The 13,346-nt window shown below is 34.1% G+C and overlaps 1 protein-coding gene across 1 annotated transcript in view; it reads left to right on the top strand.

The window, feature by feature from the left end:
* The window catches only part of MEI4 (meiotic double-stranded break formation protein 4), a gene marked incomplete at its 3' end in the record, with an annotated part of 178,801 nt that overhangs the window by 110,798 nt on the left and 54,657 nt on the right, over window positions 1–13,346 (top strand). Inside the window, exon 3 of the mRNA XM_080700081.1 lies at window positions 2,372–2,503. Coding sequence (XP_080556207.1) covers window positions 2,372–2,503 — 132 coding nt within the window. The remainder of the gene's footprint in view (window positions 1–2,371; window positions 2,504–13,346) is intronic.

Genomic DNA, 13,346 nt, shown 5'->3' with positions numbered 1-13,346 from the left:
GATTCCAACCTTTACAACTTAGTTATATCAACTGAACATTAATACATGAGCTCTTCAGGGGACATTCTGTATCTAACCATAATGGTTCTATTTCTAAGTGAGCCTTTTTGTCTTTTGTTTTGTTTTGATGTTTTTAGCCTATTGTGAATGAAATTGATTTCCAGGTTACTTTTTCTGTGGATTCATGGTATATTGAAAAGTTATGGATTTTCATAGGTTGATTTTCTATCCAGCTATTTTTGGTGAATTTATTATCTCTAGAAGTCTTCTGGTTGGGGATTTTTAGGTCTTCTATATAGGGTCATGTTATCTGAAAACAGAGATTAATTCTTCTTTCCTTCTTCATGTCTCTTTGATTTTCTTCTCTTACCTAATTGCTCTGGATAAAATACAAGTAATATATTATACCAGAGTGGCGATAGTGGTAATCCTTTTCTTGTTTCTGATTTTAGAGGAAATAATCTCAATTTTTACTGTTCAGTATGCTGGGTTTGGGGTTATTATATATTGCCTTTATGATGTTGAAGTAAGTTCCTTGTATTCATTTCTTCAGTGTTTTTAATATGAATGGGTGAATTTTGCCTAATCATTTTTCTACACCTATTGAGATGACCATTTCATTTTTGTCCTTTGTTTTAAAATGGGCAGTTGAACTGAATAGATACTTCTTAAAAGAAGAAATTAAAATGGCCAACAAAAATATGAAAAATGTTTGAAGCCATTAGCAATAAGGGAAACACAAATCAAAACTATACTGTTTCTTCTTAACTTTAATTATAATGGCAATTATCAAGAATACAGCTAATAAATAATGGCAAGGATGTGGAGAAATAGGGACTATTATACACTGTGAGATTGTAAATTAGTACAACCACTATGGAAATCAGTATGGAGGTTTTTCCTAAAGACTAGAAATAGAAGTACCATACAACCCAGATATACTGTTCCTGGGTAGCTTTCCAGAATAATTAAAGTCAAAATACTATATTGATAAATGTATATTCATGTGCATAGCAGCACAATTTCCAACAGACAAGTTATGCCCTCAACCTAAGCATTTGTCAGTAGATGAATAAAGAATTTGTTTTATATACACACATAATGGAAACTTATTTCACAACAAAGAAAACAAAATTATGTCATTTGTGGGAATATGAATGGAACTAGAGGATAGTGTAATTGAGATCAGCCAGTTTCAGAAGGTCAGATCATTTGTTTTCTCTCATATGTGCAAGCTAAAGAGAAAATAGCAAACAAAAGTGATGTCAAGCCGGGCGTGGAGGCGCACACTTGTAATCCCCGTGCTTGGGAGGTGGAGACAGGAGGATCATGCAGGTTCAAAGCCAGCCAGGCCGGCTTAGGAGACCCTGTTTCCAAAAATAAAAAATAGGTCTGGGAGTGTAACCCGGAGGTAGAAGGGCTTCCAGGAACCTCAGTACCACCAAAAAAAAAAAAAAAAAAAAAAGGTGATCTCAAAAAAATGAGGGAAAAGACCTGCACAGTAATGGAAGGGGGATAAGGAAGGGAAGTGGGGAAGATATGACCCAGGAAGGAGTAGGGAGTGAGATGAGAGGTAGAGCAAAATATATCACATGTTTTTGTGTATGTGTGTATCACTTTGAATTTCACTATGATGTTCAATTACAATGTCACTAAAAGTATAAAAATAATTTATTAAAATAAGGGATGGATTAAATGAAATTTCAGCCATGAGTTTTACATACCTTAATGTGATTAATAATTAAATGGCCATTCTTCTAGTAACTATAAAAAAGTGTTCATTTTGTTCCATTATCCTTTTGAAATTATTTAATGGTGAGTACTCTTGTGGCATCTGCATGAAAATTTAGTGACCCACATTTTTCTCATCATCGTAAAACTCTTCTTTTTTTGACTTGTGGCAAAAAAGTCCCTCCCACTTGTCCACTCATATGATAGTGTGACTCATAGAGCATCCATCTCTTTCCCCAAAGACATCTTCAGCCTTCTCAACCCTTATGTATCTAGCTACTTGACATCTTTCAGATAAGGACTTAAGTGGTTTGTTTTATTATCCTTTTTATTCATTTTACACATAGTCTATTATCTAAACTATTATAATATCTTTTGATATATCAGCTAAAACTTTCAGTGTAGCACCACTCTCTTATATTTTATAATTTAATTCCTATATAAAATAGTAATACTTATATTGTTATAATGTGTCTGTTTCACGATTTTTCTTGAGACTGACCTAGAATTACATTGACATTTTTTGTACTTCTCACAGTATTTAGCTTAGTCAAAAAGTCTTAGGAAATGCTCATTAACTATACTCTGACTTGGCTTGATAGAAAGTAGAAACTTACTAACTTTTATCTTTTAACTTTAGTTTCAGGTACAGAATTATGTCTCTGAGAGTATGGTAACCCTTGGAAGTTGCAGCGTGTTGAGAAAGTCTATTATTTCTCTACTTCTATCAGAAGTAAACAGCTTTGCTGATGATCTAGGATCCATTGATCAGGTACATATAATTTGAAACTAACTTTCATTTGTAGTTAATGTAACTATTTACTTTCTTCTTCTTTTCCTTTCTTCTCTCTTTGTCAGGATGATATTTTAGTTATTCCCTTATCTCTAATAAATGTGAATCTTATTACTGTCTTATAAATTAAATTTAATAAGAAAATGTTAATATAACTTTAAATATTTTAGCCAAGTGCTTACTTCTAAGTTCTCTACACATAATGATATATACTAAAATTAGATATACTTTAACTGAATTCAATGTATGACATTGTAGGATATTGGTCCAAATTGGAGGGGATACAAAATTACAGGCCAAAGGGTTTGAATAAGATTTGAAGCTATGTATTTAGGACTTTCAAAGTACTATTTGTAAGAGGTATAATCTAAAGAATTATAGTGAATATTTAATATAAATGACAGAAGAAAGTTAATAAACAAATACAAAAGTAAAAGATGGAAAAATAATAACACTGAAAAAATTAGGTAATTGAAAAAGTGCTTGTTTATGGACAGATATAAGTTTGATATAGAAATACTGAATTTGAGGAAACATTCAAATAATATAAATATAGGCAAATTAAAATATAAAACAATTCCTTAAAGAATCTTACTTATTCACAACCAGATTAACTGCCTGCTCGAACAGCATCATATATAATCTCAACAATTTGTATCATTACTGTCTAGTGTCCATTCAAAAATTACTATGCATATGAAGAAGTAAGAATGGATGGACCTGGCCAGGTGTGGCGGTGCACACTTTTAATCCCAGTATTTGGGAGGCTAAGATAGGAGGATTGCAGTTCACGGACAGCCTCAGCTACTTAATGAGGCCCTTTGCAACTCAGTGAGACCATGTTTAAAAATAAAGAATAAAATAAATGGGCTTTTGGTGTCTCTTAGAGGCAGAATGCCCTGGGTTCCAACTCTAGTACTGCAGAAAAAGAAAAAAAAAAAAAAAGAATGTATGGACCTGGAGAATATTATATTAAATGAGATAAGCCAGTTACAGAAAGTGACTAGCCATTTATTTTCATATGCTGAAACTAGGGAATAATTAGGATACCAGAGGGACTTAAGATAATGGAGGAAAAACCCCAGTAGAGCAAGGGAGGTGGCCTAGGAAAAGTGTAGGGGGGATGAGATCAATGAAGGAATTATTTCCATTGACATCCTGTAAGAATACCAATGTTAATGTCAGTATTTTGTGTAGGGAAGGAGGAGAATGAATAGGAAGAAGCCAGGGGAAAGCGTTCCAAGTGCTTTGTCCATTTATATCACTAACATGATGATGATGATGTAAGATGATAATGTACCAATAAAAATATTTTTAAAAGATGTATAATCTATAAACTTGAGGGAAAAAAATTAATAGAAATAGAATGAGAATTTATAATAAGTGATGAAATTATCAGGCAAGCATCAAATAACTATTATATAAAGATTTTAATGAAGACAGGAATAGTAAGGGGAAAATAAGACATGTCAAAATAAAATTAAAAGCAAAATATTTCTATTGATGAAGCTGTGTTTTTTGTTGGTTTTGTTGTTGTTTTGCGGTACTAGGGATGAACCCTAGGGGTATTGTACCTCCCAGCGACACCCCAAGCCCTATTTTTTAGTCTTTATATTTTTGAAACAGAGTCTCACTGAGTTGTGAAGGGCCTCACTAAGTAGCTGAGGCTTTTTGCAGGTTGTGATCTGCTGGTTTTAGCCTCTTGAATGCTGGGATTACAAGCATGCACCACCAAGCCCAGTGATAAAGCTGTGTTAAAACATAATTAAATGCAAATATGTAAAACTTCAGTAATCTCCATAATTTAGATTAAACACACACACACTCTTTCAAAACACTAGTTATGAAAACAAAGAAATAAAAAGCCTAAATTTTCGTATGTTAACTAAATAAATTATATTTATAGTTTTAAAATTTATACAAAAAAAACTTCAGGATCAAATGAATTCTGTTGCACATTAAAATTAAAAAACCAGTACTACTCTTAGCACAAAAAATGTTTAAAAGTTATGGGACATTTTCAAACGTATTAAATTAATTAATTAATTAATTAATTTATTTATTTATTTATTTATTTGTGGTACTAGGGATAGAACCCATGGGCATTCTACCTCCAAGCTATACCTCCAGCCCTATACTTTATTTTTTATTTTGAAACAGGTTCTTACTGAGTTGCAGAGGGCCTCATTAAGCCATCTGCAAACTGTGATCCTCCTGTCTCTGCCTCCCAAATGTTGGGATTACAAGCTTGCACACCCAGCTCTCCTAACTTATTTTAAAAGGCCAATATAACTCTATGTCAAACCCAGACTTAGACATAAAAACCCTTATAACAACATAAAACTTCCATAAACATAGAAGTGAGAATTCTTGTTAAATATTAGAGGATAGAATCCATCAATAGATAAAATTAATAATGTGCTATAAATTGGGATTTAGTGCAGGCATGTACCATTGTTTTTACATTCATAAAACAGTAAATTTCACCATATTAACAGACTTATAAAGGAAATGTTTATAATTTCAACATATGAAAAAGGCATTTGGCAAAATTTTTCACTCATTTATGAATTTAAAAAAATAGTTACTCAGTAAAAGTAGTAGGAAACTTTTTCAACATGATAACATATATCTATGAAAAAATTAACATACTCAGTGATAAAAGATTAAAGTTTTGCCCCAAGAATTTGAACAAGGGATATCCTTTCCCATCATTCTGTTCAGCATCCTGTTGTTTAGCAGTGAGGCTATTACACTTTTGGAAAGAATGTAGTAAAACTCTCTGTCTTTAGTAAGCTTGATTATAAACAAAGAAAATCTAAAAGAGTAAAGAAAATCCTGAATAGTATACCAAAAAGCAGTCAAATTAAAAAATCCCTGAATAAACCCACAAAAATATGGCCAGTTTACTTTAGACAAAATTTAAAGTAGTTCAATTTGGAAATAGTACATGAACAAAAAATATAGAAAAATGTTTTAGCCGGGCGTGGTGGCACACACTTGTAATTACAGCATTTGGAAGGCTGAGACTAGAGAATTGCGGTTCACAGACAGCCTCAGCTACTTAGTGAGGCCCTCTGCAACTCAGTGAGACCTGGTTTCAAATTAAAGAATAAAAAATAGGGCAGGGGTGTAGCTCGGAGGTCAAATGCCCCTGGGTTCCACTCCCAAACCTGCAAAAAAAAAGTTTGAGCAGATACTTTATATAAGAATGTGTATGAGTTGCCATTAAGGGCCTGCGTAATGCACAATATTAGGGAAATACACCTGATAATTACTAGAGTGGTGAAATTAAAGGACTAGCATACCTTATGCATATGTAGATACATACACACATATATGTATACATACAATTTATTTACTAAAGATTAATGGGAATTGTTATTATGAATATATATAGAATAGATATGACTATTTTAATATATTCATATAAAACCTACTGTGGCTATGAATCAGATTTTTGAAGAGTAGGTTTATCTCCTCTTATCCTGACAACCTTTTACTAGCCATTTTCTTTTTAATGCAGGTTTTAGGAAAAGTGGGTCTTGAAAAAGTTATTTATATGATGCTAAGGATAAAATTTTCTAATATCTTGATAAACATATTTTGTATTAACTTGTTTGGTGTGTTTTCTTATCAGTTTATTAAAAAAAACTCTCATTAGCCGGGCGTGGTGGCGCACACTTGTAATCCCTGCCCTTGGGAGGGGGAGACAGGAGGATTGTGCAGGTTTGAAGCCAGTCGCGCTGGCTTAAGAGACCCTGTTTCCAGGGAATGTAGCCCGGAGGAAGAAGGGCTTCCAGGAACCCCAGTACCACTGAGAAAAAAAAAAAAAAAAAAAAAAAGAACTATCATTATAGTATGAAAGAATTTTCTTTTTTTTTTTTTTTTTTTTTTTTGCTTTTGTAGGAATGGAACCCAGGGACATTTGACATTCGACCTCTGAACTACAACCCTTGTCCCCTTGTCCTATTTTTATTCTTTATTTTGAAACAGTGTCTCACTAAGTTGCCGAGAACCTCACTAAGTGGCTGAAGCTGTCCATGAACAGCGATTCTCTGGTCTCAGCCTCCCAAATACCGGGGTTACAAGAGTGCCCACCACACCCTGCTAAAATTTTCTAATTTTGATTACTGTATATTTACCATCTTGGGTCATAATCAACTTTGTTTCCTATTTTTAAAATAAATAAAAAATGAAGTTCCTGTAAGACTGTATATACTGCTGACATATCAATTTTCTAACATCCTACAATGTTTGGCTATTCAAATCTGAGAATGAAATCAAGATATTGACTTTTTTGATATCTCAATAATTATGCCAATGGGACCTGTGTTCAGAACTTTTGTGAGCTGCTCCTTTCTTGAATGATTTTCTCAGCTTTGTCATATAGAATCCAAGCAGTTGAAATCTAAAATCAATCAGTAAATAAATAATTACAAACACTCTTGGGGTGAACATCTCTATAAAAAGCAATAGCCATGATTGTAGCAATTTTCTATGCTTTTTTTCATTTAATTTTGTTGTATTTATTGACATAATATTGATACATCTTTATAGTGCATTATATAATTGTATACATGTACACAATGTTTAGTGATCATATCTAGGTCATTAACACTCCCATCTACTCAAACATTAATCATCTGTATATGTTGGAAACTATTCTTCTAGTTATTTTGAAATATATCTTAGATTGTTACCATACTGTGCTATAGGAAAACAGAAGTAATTCCTCTTGTTTAACTCTGTTGTGGTGCCCTTTATCTATCTTTTTTCCTTCCCTTCCCAGTCTTTAGTGAAACTATGTCACTCTGTTCTTCTATGAAATTGACTTTTTAATTTATATAAATGAATGAGAACATATTATATTTGTGTCTGACTTATTTAACATAAAGACATCTAGTTCCATATATGTTGCTGCTAATGACAGTATTTTATTTTTATGCCTGAGTAATATTTTATTGTATCTATAATATTCACATACACATATACACACACTCACACCACATTTTCCTTACCCATTCATCTATTGGTTGACACCTTGGTTGATTTTTATCTTCACTATTGTGTATAATGATACAATAAACATGGGCATATAGATGTCTTTTCATATAATTATTTCATTTTCTTTCAATATATATAGCCAGTAGTGGGGTTACTAAATCCTATGTTAGTTTGTTTTGCAGTTTTCTGAGCAGGCTTCATTACTGTTTTCCATAATAATGGCAGTATTTAGCCTGGTGTGATGGTGCACACTAGTAATCCCAGTACTTGGGAAGTTGAGACAGGAGGTCACCCTCAGGTACTTAGTGAGGCCCTCTGCAACTTAGTGAGAACTTGTTTCAAAATAAAAAATAGGGCTGGGGATGTGGCTTGGAGATCAACTATCCCTGGGCTCCTTTTCCAGTACCACAAAAAAATAACAATAATAATGATGACGATGTTAATAATATTAATGTTAATGTATTCATTTATAGTCTCACCAACAATACATTAGAGTTCCTCTTTGTCGGTATCTTTGCTAGCCTTTTTTATCTTTGGCCTTGTTGCTAATAGCCATTTTGACTAGGTTGAGCTGATATCTAATTGTAGATTTGATTTGCATTTCCACAATTATTTTTATTGGTGCGTTATAGTCATACATATTAATGGGGTACAAGATGCCTAATAATTATTTATATTCAATATTTCTCATGTACTTGTTGGCCAGTTTTATATTGTCTCTTGAGACTTGTCTATTCAGTTCTTTAGCCAGTTTTTAAATTGGCTTACTTTCCTTTCAGGTTAAATGTTTAGACTTTCTTATATATTCTAGATAGTAGCTTTTTGTCAGATGAATAGTTTACAATTATTTTCTATGATAATAAAAGGTCTCTTAACTTGGTTGTTTGTATTCCTGAAATAAAGTTCCTTAATTTGATAAAATCCCATTTGCTTATTTTTATTTTTGCTGCTTATGCCTTTGGGGTCCTATTCCAAAAACCTTACCTACACCAACATCTTGAAGAAAAACTTGTTTTTTTGTAGTAATGTTTGTATCAGGTCTTTGATCATTCTGAGTTGATATTTGTATATGGCAGGAAGAATCTAGAGACTGTTTCTTTTCTACTACATGTTCTTAGTGCTATTGTCAAAATTCAGTGGATGAGTGTACATGGATTTATTTTGGGGTTCTTTATTTTATTTCATTGATCTATGTGTTGGTTTTTATGTCAGTGCCATACTGTTCTGTTTCCCATAGCTTTGCAAGATATACAGCTTTGCATATTCTCTAAGATACAACAAATTTTTATACAAAAGAGCCTTTTACAAAAATGTTCATTTTAGCATCTTTTTAATAACTTAAAACTAGAAGTCTCCTTTAAAATACAACTACCTGTGGTATATAAAGTATAAGTATTCTATAATAGCTATAGTAAAGGAAGTGTTTCATATATTAACATTTATTTATTTATTTATTTATTTATTTATTTATTTATTTTTTGCAGGCCTGGGGATTGAACCCAGGGGCATTCGACCTCCGAGCTACACCCCTTGCCCTATTTTTATTCTTTATTTTGAAGCAGGGTCTAACTTATGGAGGACCTAATTAAATAGCTAAGACTATCCTCTAACAGCGATCCTCTTGTCTCAGCCTCCCGAATGCTGGGATTACAAGTGTGCACCACCATGCCTGGCTTAATATTCATAGATTTTGAAAGCACAATCTTTAGTTAAAGGGAAGATTAAATACACAAGGAAAAATAATTAAATATAACATTTTTAGAAATTACTTATATGAAACAACTTTTACACAAACATATAACACTCTTTTGGTATATCCATACTTTTAAATTTTTCTCTCAAAAATATAGAATCCAAGCCAGCAGCAATGGTGCACATCTATAATTCTAGTAAATGGGAGGCTAAGACAAGAGAATCATAGGTTGGAGGCCAGCCTTGGCAATTGAGTGAGACCGTTTTTCTCTCCCTCTCCCTCCCTCCCTCCTCTCTCTCTCTCTCTCTCTCTCTCTCTCTCTCTCTCTCTCTCTCTCTCTCTCTCTGTCTCTCTCTCTCACACACACATACACACACACAAACACACACATACACACACACACACAAACTTCAAATCAAAATAATAATTTTAATGTATATATTGTTTATACTCAAGATCTATGCTTTCTGCATTATGTCTTATGTTAAAAAGAAAGTCCCCAAAATATCAGAAATACATTGATTTAAAATAAAATTTTAATTTGTAATTTCTTTTTCATAGAAATGTTTTTCTTCCTACATGCAGTTCATACCTCTGTCTAATCCGCATATTTTTGGACACAGTCTCCAAACTATTAAAAATGAATACCGCTAGCCAGGTGTGGTGATGCATGCTTGTAATCCTAGCATTCAGGAGACTGAGACAAGAGGATCATGGTTTGTGGACAGTGTCTGCTGCTTAGTTAGGCCCTCTGCAACTTAATGTGACCCTGTGTTAAAATAAAGAATAAAAAATAGGGGAGGGGGTGTAGCTCAGAGATTGAATACCCTTGGGTTCCATCCCTAGACCTGCGAAAAGTAAAAAAAGAAAAATGAATACTGCTTTTGGAATATTGATAAGGAGTAGCATAATCCAAACTAGAGTATTACATACATACTCATATTAAATACTTCAGAGACCTAATCTTTACAAAGTAGATGAAATTTCTACATACAATTAAATTTTTTAAATTGGATGAAAAGCAGGTTAATAGACAAAAACCCAAAATCTCTGCTGTGTACATCAGAAATTATTTTATCCTTTCGGTTTCCTACTTTCTTTTAGTGAAATTAAAGCTAAACAGTTCATTAATAAAATATAACATGTAAATAAAATATTCTGAATCTGAAAGAAAATTTATACATACTTAGTCTTTAAACTAATTTTCTATATCAGGGCAAAACAGCAACAAAATAACCATCTTAAATAAGATAAAAAGAAAAATAATCAGTTTAAACAAACAGCTGAATAGCTGAACTATTTCATTTGAGCAAGGAATCATACTCTTTCTTGAAATTATGCATATTTAATCATATCTATGATCTGGGATTCATAGCTCTGTCAGCAAGTAATCCACACAGGACAATAGAATTTATATCAAATTGTGCTCACATGAACTAAGTAGAGATTAGATTCCTTTGTCATGGGATGAAATGGATCAATTGTTAGAAAAATAAAACTACTTTAGAAAAAAAAAAGATAACCTGAATAGTCTTAGATCTATTTTAAAATATAATTTATGGTTTAGAACTTTTTAATAAAAAACTCTAGGCCAAAATGGTTTTATTCTCAAATTCTATCAAACTTTTAAGAAAGAAATAGACAGACACAGATGTGTAATGTCGTCTGTACTTCAGAGGCTGAGACAGGAGAATTACAGGGTTGAGGCTAGCCTCAGAAGCTTGGTGAGGCCCTCAGTAACTTATCAAAATCCTGTTTCAAAATAAAAAATAAAGTAAGCATTTGGGTGTGGCTCAAAGACAACCCTAGGTTCAATCCCAGTACCTCAAAAAAGAAAAGAACGGAAGTTGGTTACCTTTTCTACAGTCTCTTCCAAAAATTAGAAGAAGGAAGACTTCTGGGAAGATGGCAACTGAGGGATGCAGCACATACCAGGCCTGCTGATACTTAGTTTTCATTGCCTTAAAAACAGCATTCTTACAAAAGCCAAAAAACACCACACCTTTAAAAGAACAAAGGTGACAGGAAAAAAAGGCTAGAATATTGATGAGAGAGCAAAAAAGAAATCCATTCGCCTCACAGTCATGGCCACCGTAGAGGCACCATCTTGCCTCACGGCACCAGACTCCAGAGACATACAGGAAAACAACCAAGGACCTGAAGGAAGGAGCTGCAGATCATCAGAATTGTAAGTTGTCAGTTCCTCCTGCACAAACACCATCTACAACTTCCAGCAGTGGCGGCCAAGCTCACTCCAGAGTTCCACACACTCCAGAGATCCAGAGCAGCCCTCAACAACAACAACAACAACAACAACAACAACAACAACAACCAGAAACCTGCCCACCTCGTAGCCGTGGACACTATGGCAGCACCATCTTATTCCACTATGCCCAACTCCAGAGACAAACTGAGAAACAACTAATAAATTGTACTAAGCAACTGCAGATTATTGGAATTGTTAGTTTTATGTTCCTTTTGCACGAACACTAGCTACAACTTGCAGCAGTGATGGCTGAGGTCACCACACCCTCCAGAGATCCAGACCAGTACTCAGCAATGCCACCCAGTTCCCATCAGTAAGTGAAGCCGCCCCTGTCCCCATGGGGGAATGCCCAGCACAGTACTCCAAAGGACTCCTGTAACCACAGTAAATTCCCTGGGTCTGAAACTTTCGGTTCAACCCAGTAAAAGTAGGGGTAGAGTCTACAATTTGCAACAGTGGTGTCTGAGCTTATCACGCCCTCCAGATATCTATACCAACATTCAGAAACACCATAAATGAAGCCACTGTTCTTGTAGGAGAACACTGTGTATGGCACCCCCAGGGACTATCACAGCAGCGATAAACTCTCTCAGCTAAAATTGTGAAGTTCCACCCAGTAAAGGTGGTGGTAGAATCTACTTTGGACATAGCAGAGCCTTGGACAGACTCAGGCTCTGCATCAGTAGAAAGCATAGGGGGAACCTATGCTTAACACTAGATCCAACTAGTAGGATCCAACTAGTAGGGTTGCATTATTTTGAATTTGTAAATTTTTTTGTTAATGCATTGTAGTCATACATCTTAATGGGATGCAAGAGGGTAGAAACATACATGCACATATCACTTAATTATCCCTTACCCAGTACCTACCACATTCCCTCTTCCTCCCTCTTTCTCATGTTTGACTTAGTGATTGATATTGATATGTTTGTGGGGTTTTTTGGCATGTTTATGCTTGTTTGATTGTTCTATTCCAAACCCCTCTCCAAAACTTCTCTTATACATACTTATTCTCTTCTTTCAATTCCTGTTCTTTCTTTTTTTTTTTTTTGTGGTACTTGGGATGGAACCCAGGGGCCTTCTACCTCCAGGCTACACTCCCAGACCTATTTTATATTTTATTTGGAAACAGGGTCTCTTAAGCCACCTGAGGCTGGCTTTGAACCTGCGTGATCCTCCTATCTCAGCCTCCCAAGCATGGGGATTACAAGCATGCGCCACCACGCCCAGCCTTTTTCTTTTTTTCTCTCTTCTTTTCTTTGTCTTATATTAAATCTACCTCATATTATTATACTAAAATCTTTACATTGATTAGTAGAATACTACTAAATATTTATTATCTCTAATCTCTACTATATACTGCCTTACCAAATTCATGCTCTCATTCAGTTTGATCATATCTGTGAGTTTACCCTGTTCCTGCATTTAGGACTCCTCTTCCCTTCTCACTCAACCTTCACTGTTGAGTATAACACAACTTGCTACTGATATTCTAGCTGACACCTAGAGACTGAGAGAAATCTACCAAAAGGAACCGATGCAAGCTCCTGAAATCATGGGAAGGAGGAATGACAAGGAAGTAGTTAGCCCCCACAAACCCACAATAACAAAACCTGACAACACAGAATTGCAGAGATCTCCAGAAGGTCAAATCAGGAATGTAACTGTAGAAATAAGACAGGCCTTCCAAAAAGAATTTAGAGACAGTGTGAAAGAAATAAAGATGTAATCATTGAAATGAAGGAATGAATTCAAACTATAAACAATCGATTAGACCACATAGGGAATAGAATCTCACTTCGAGAAGATGATCACTCCAAAAACAATTGCATAGTATATAATTTAAAAAAAAACAA

Source organism: Muscardinus avellanarius (assembly GCF_963383645.1).
Source record: "Muscardinus avellanarius genome assembly, chromosome: 8".
Taxonomy (NCBI): domain Eukaryota; kingdom Metazoa; phylum Chordata; class Mammalia; order Rodentia; family Gliridae; genus Muscardinus; species Muscardinus avellanarius.
Note: the sequence above shows the minus strand (reverse complement) of the source record. Positions and strands in the feature narration are given on the sequence as shown.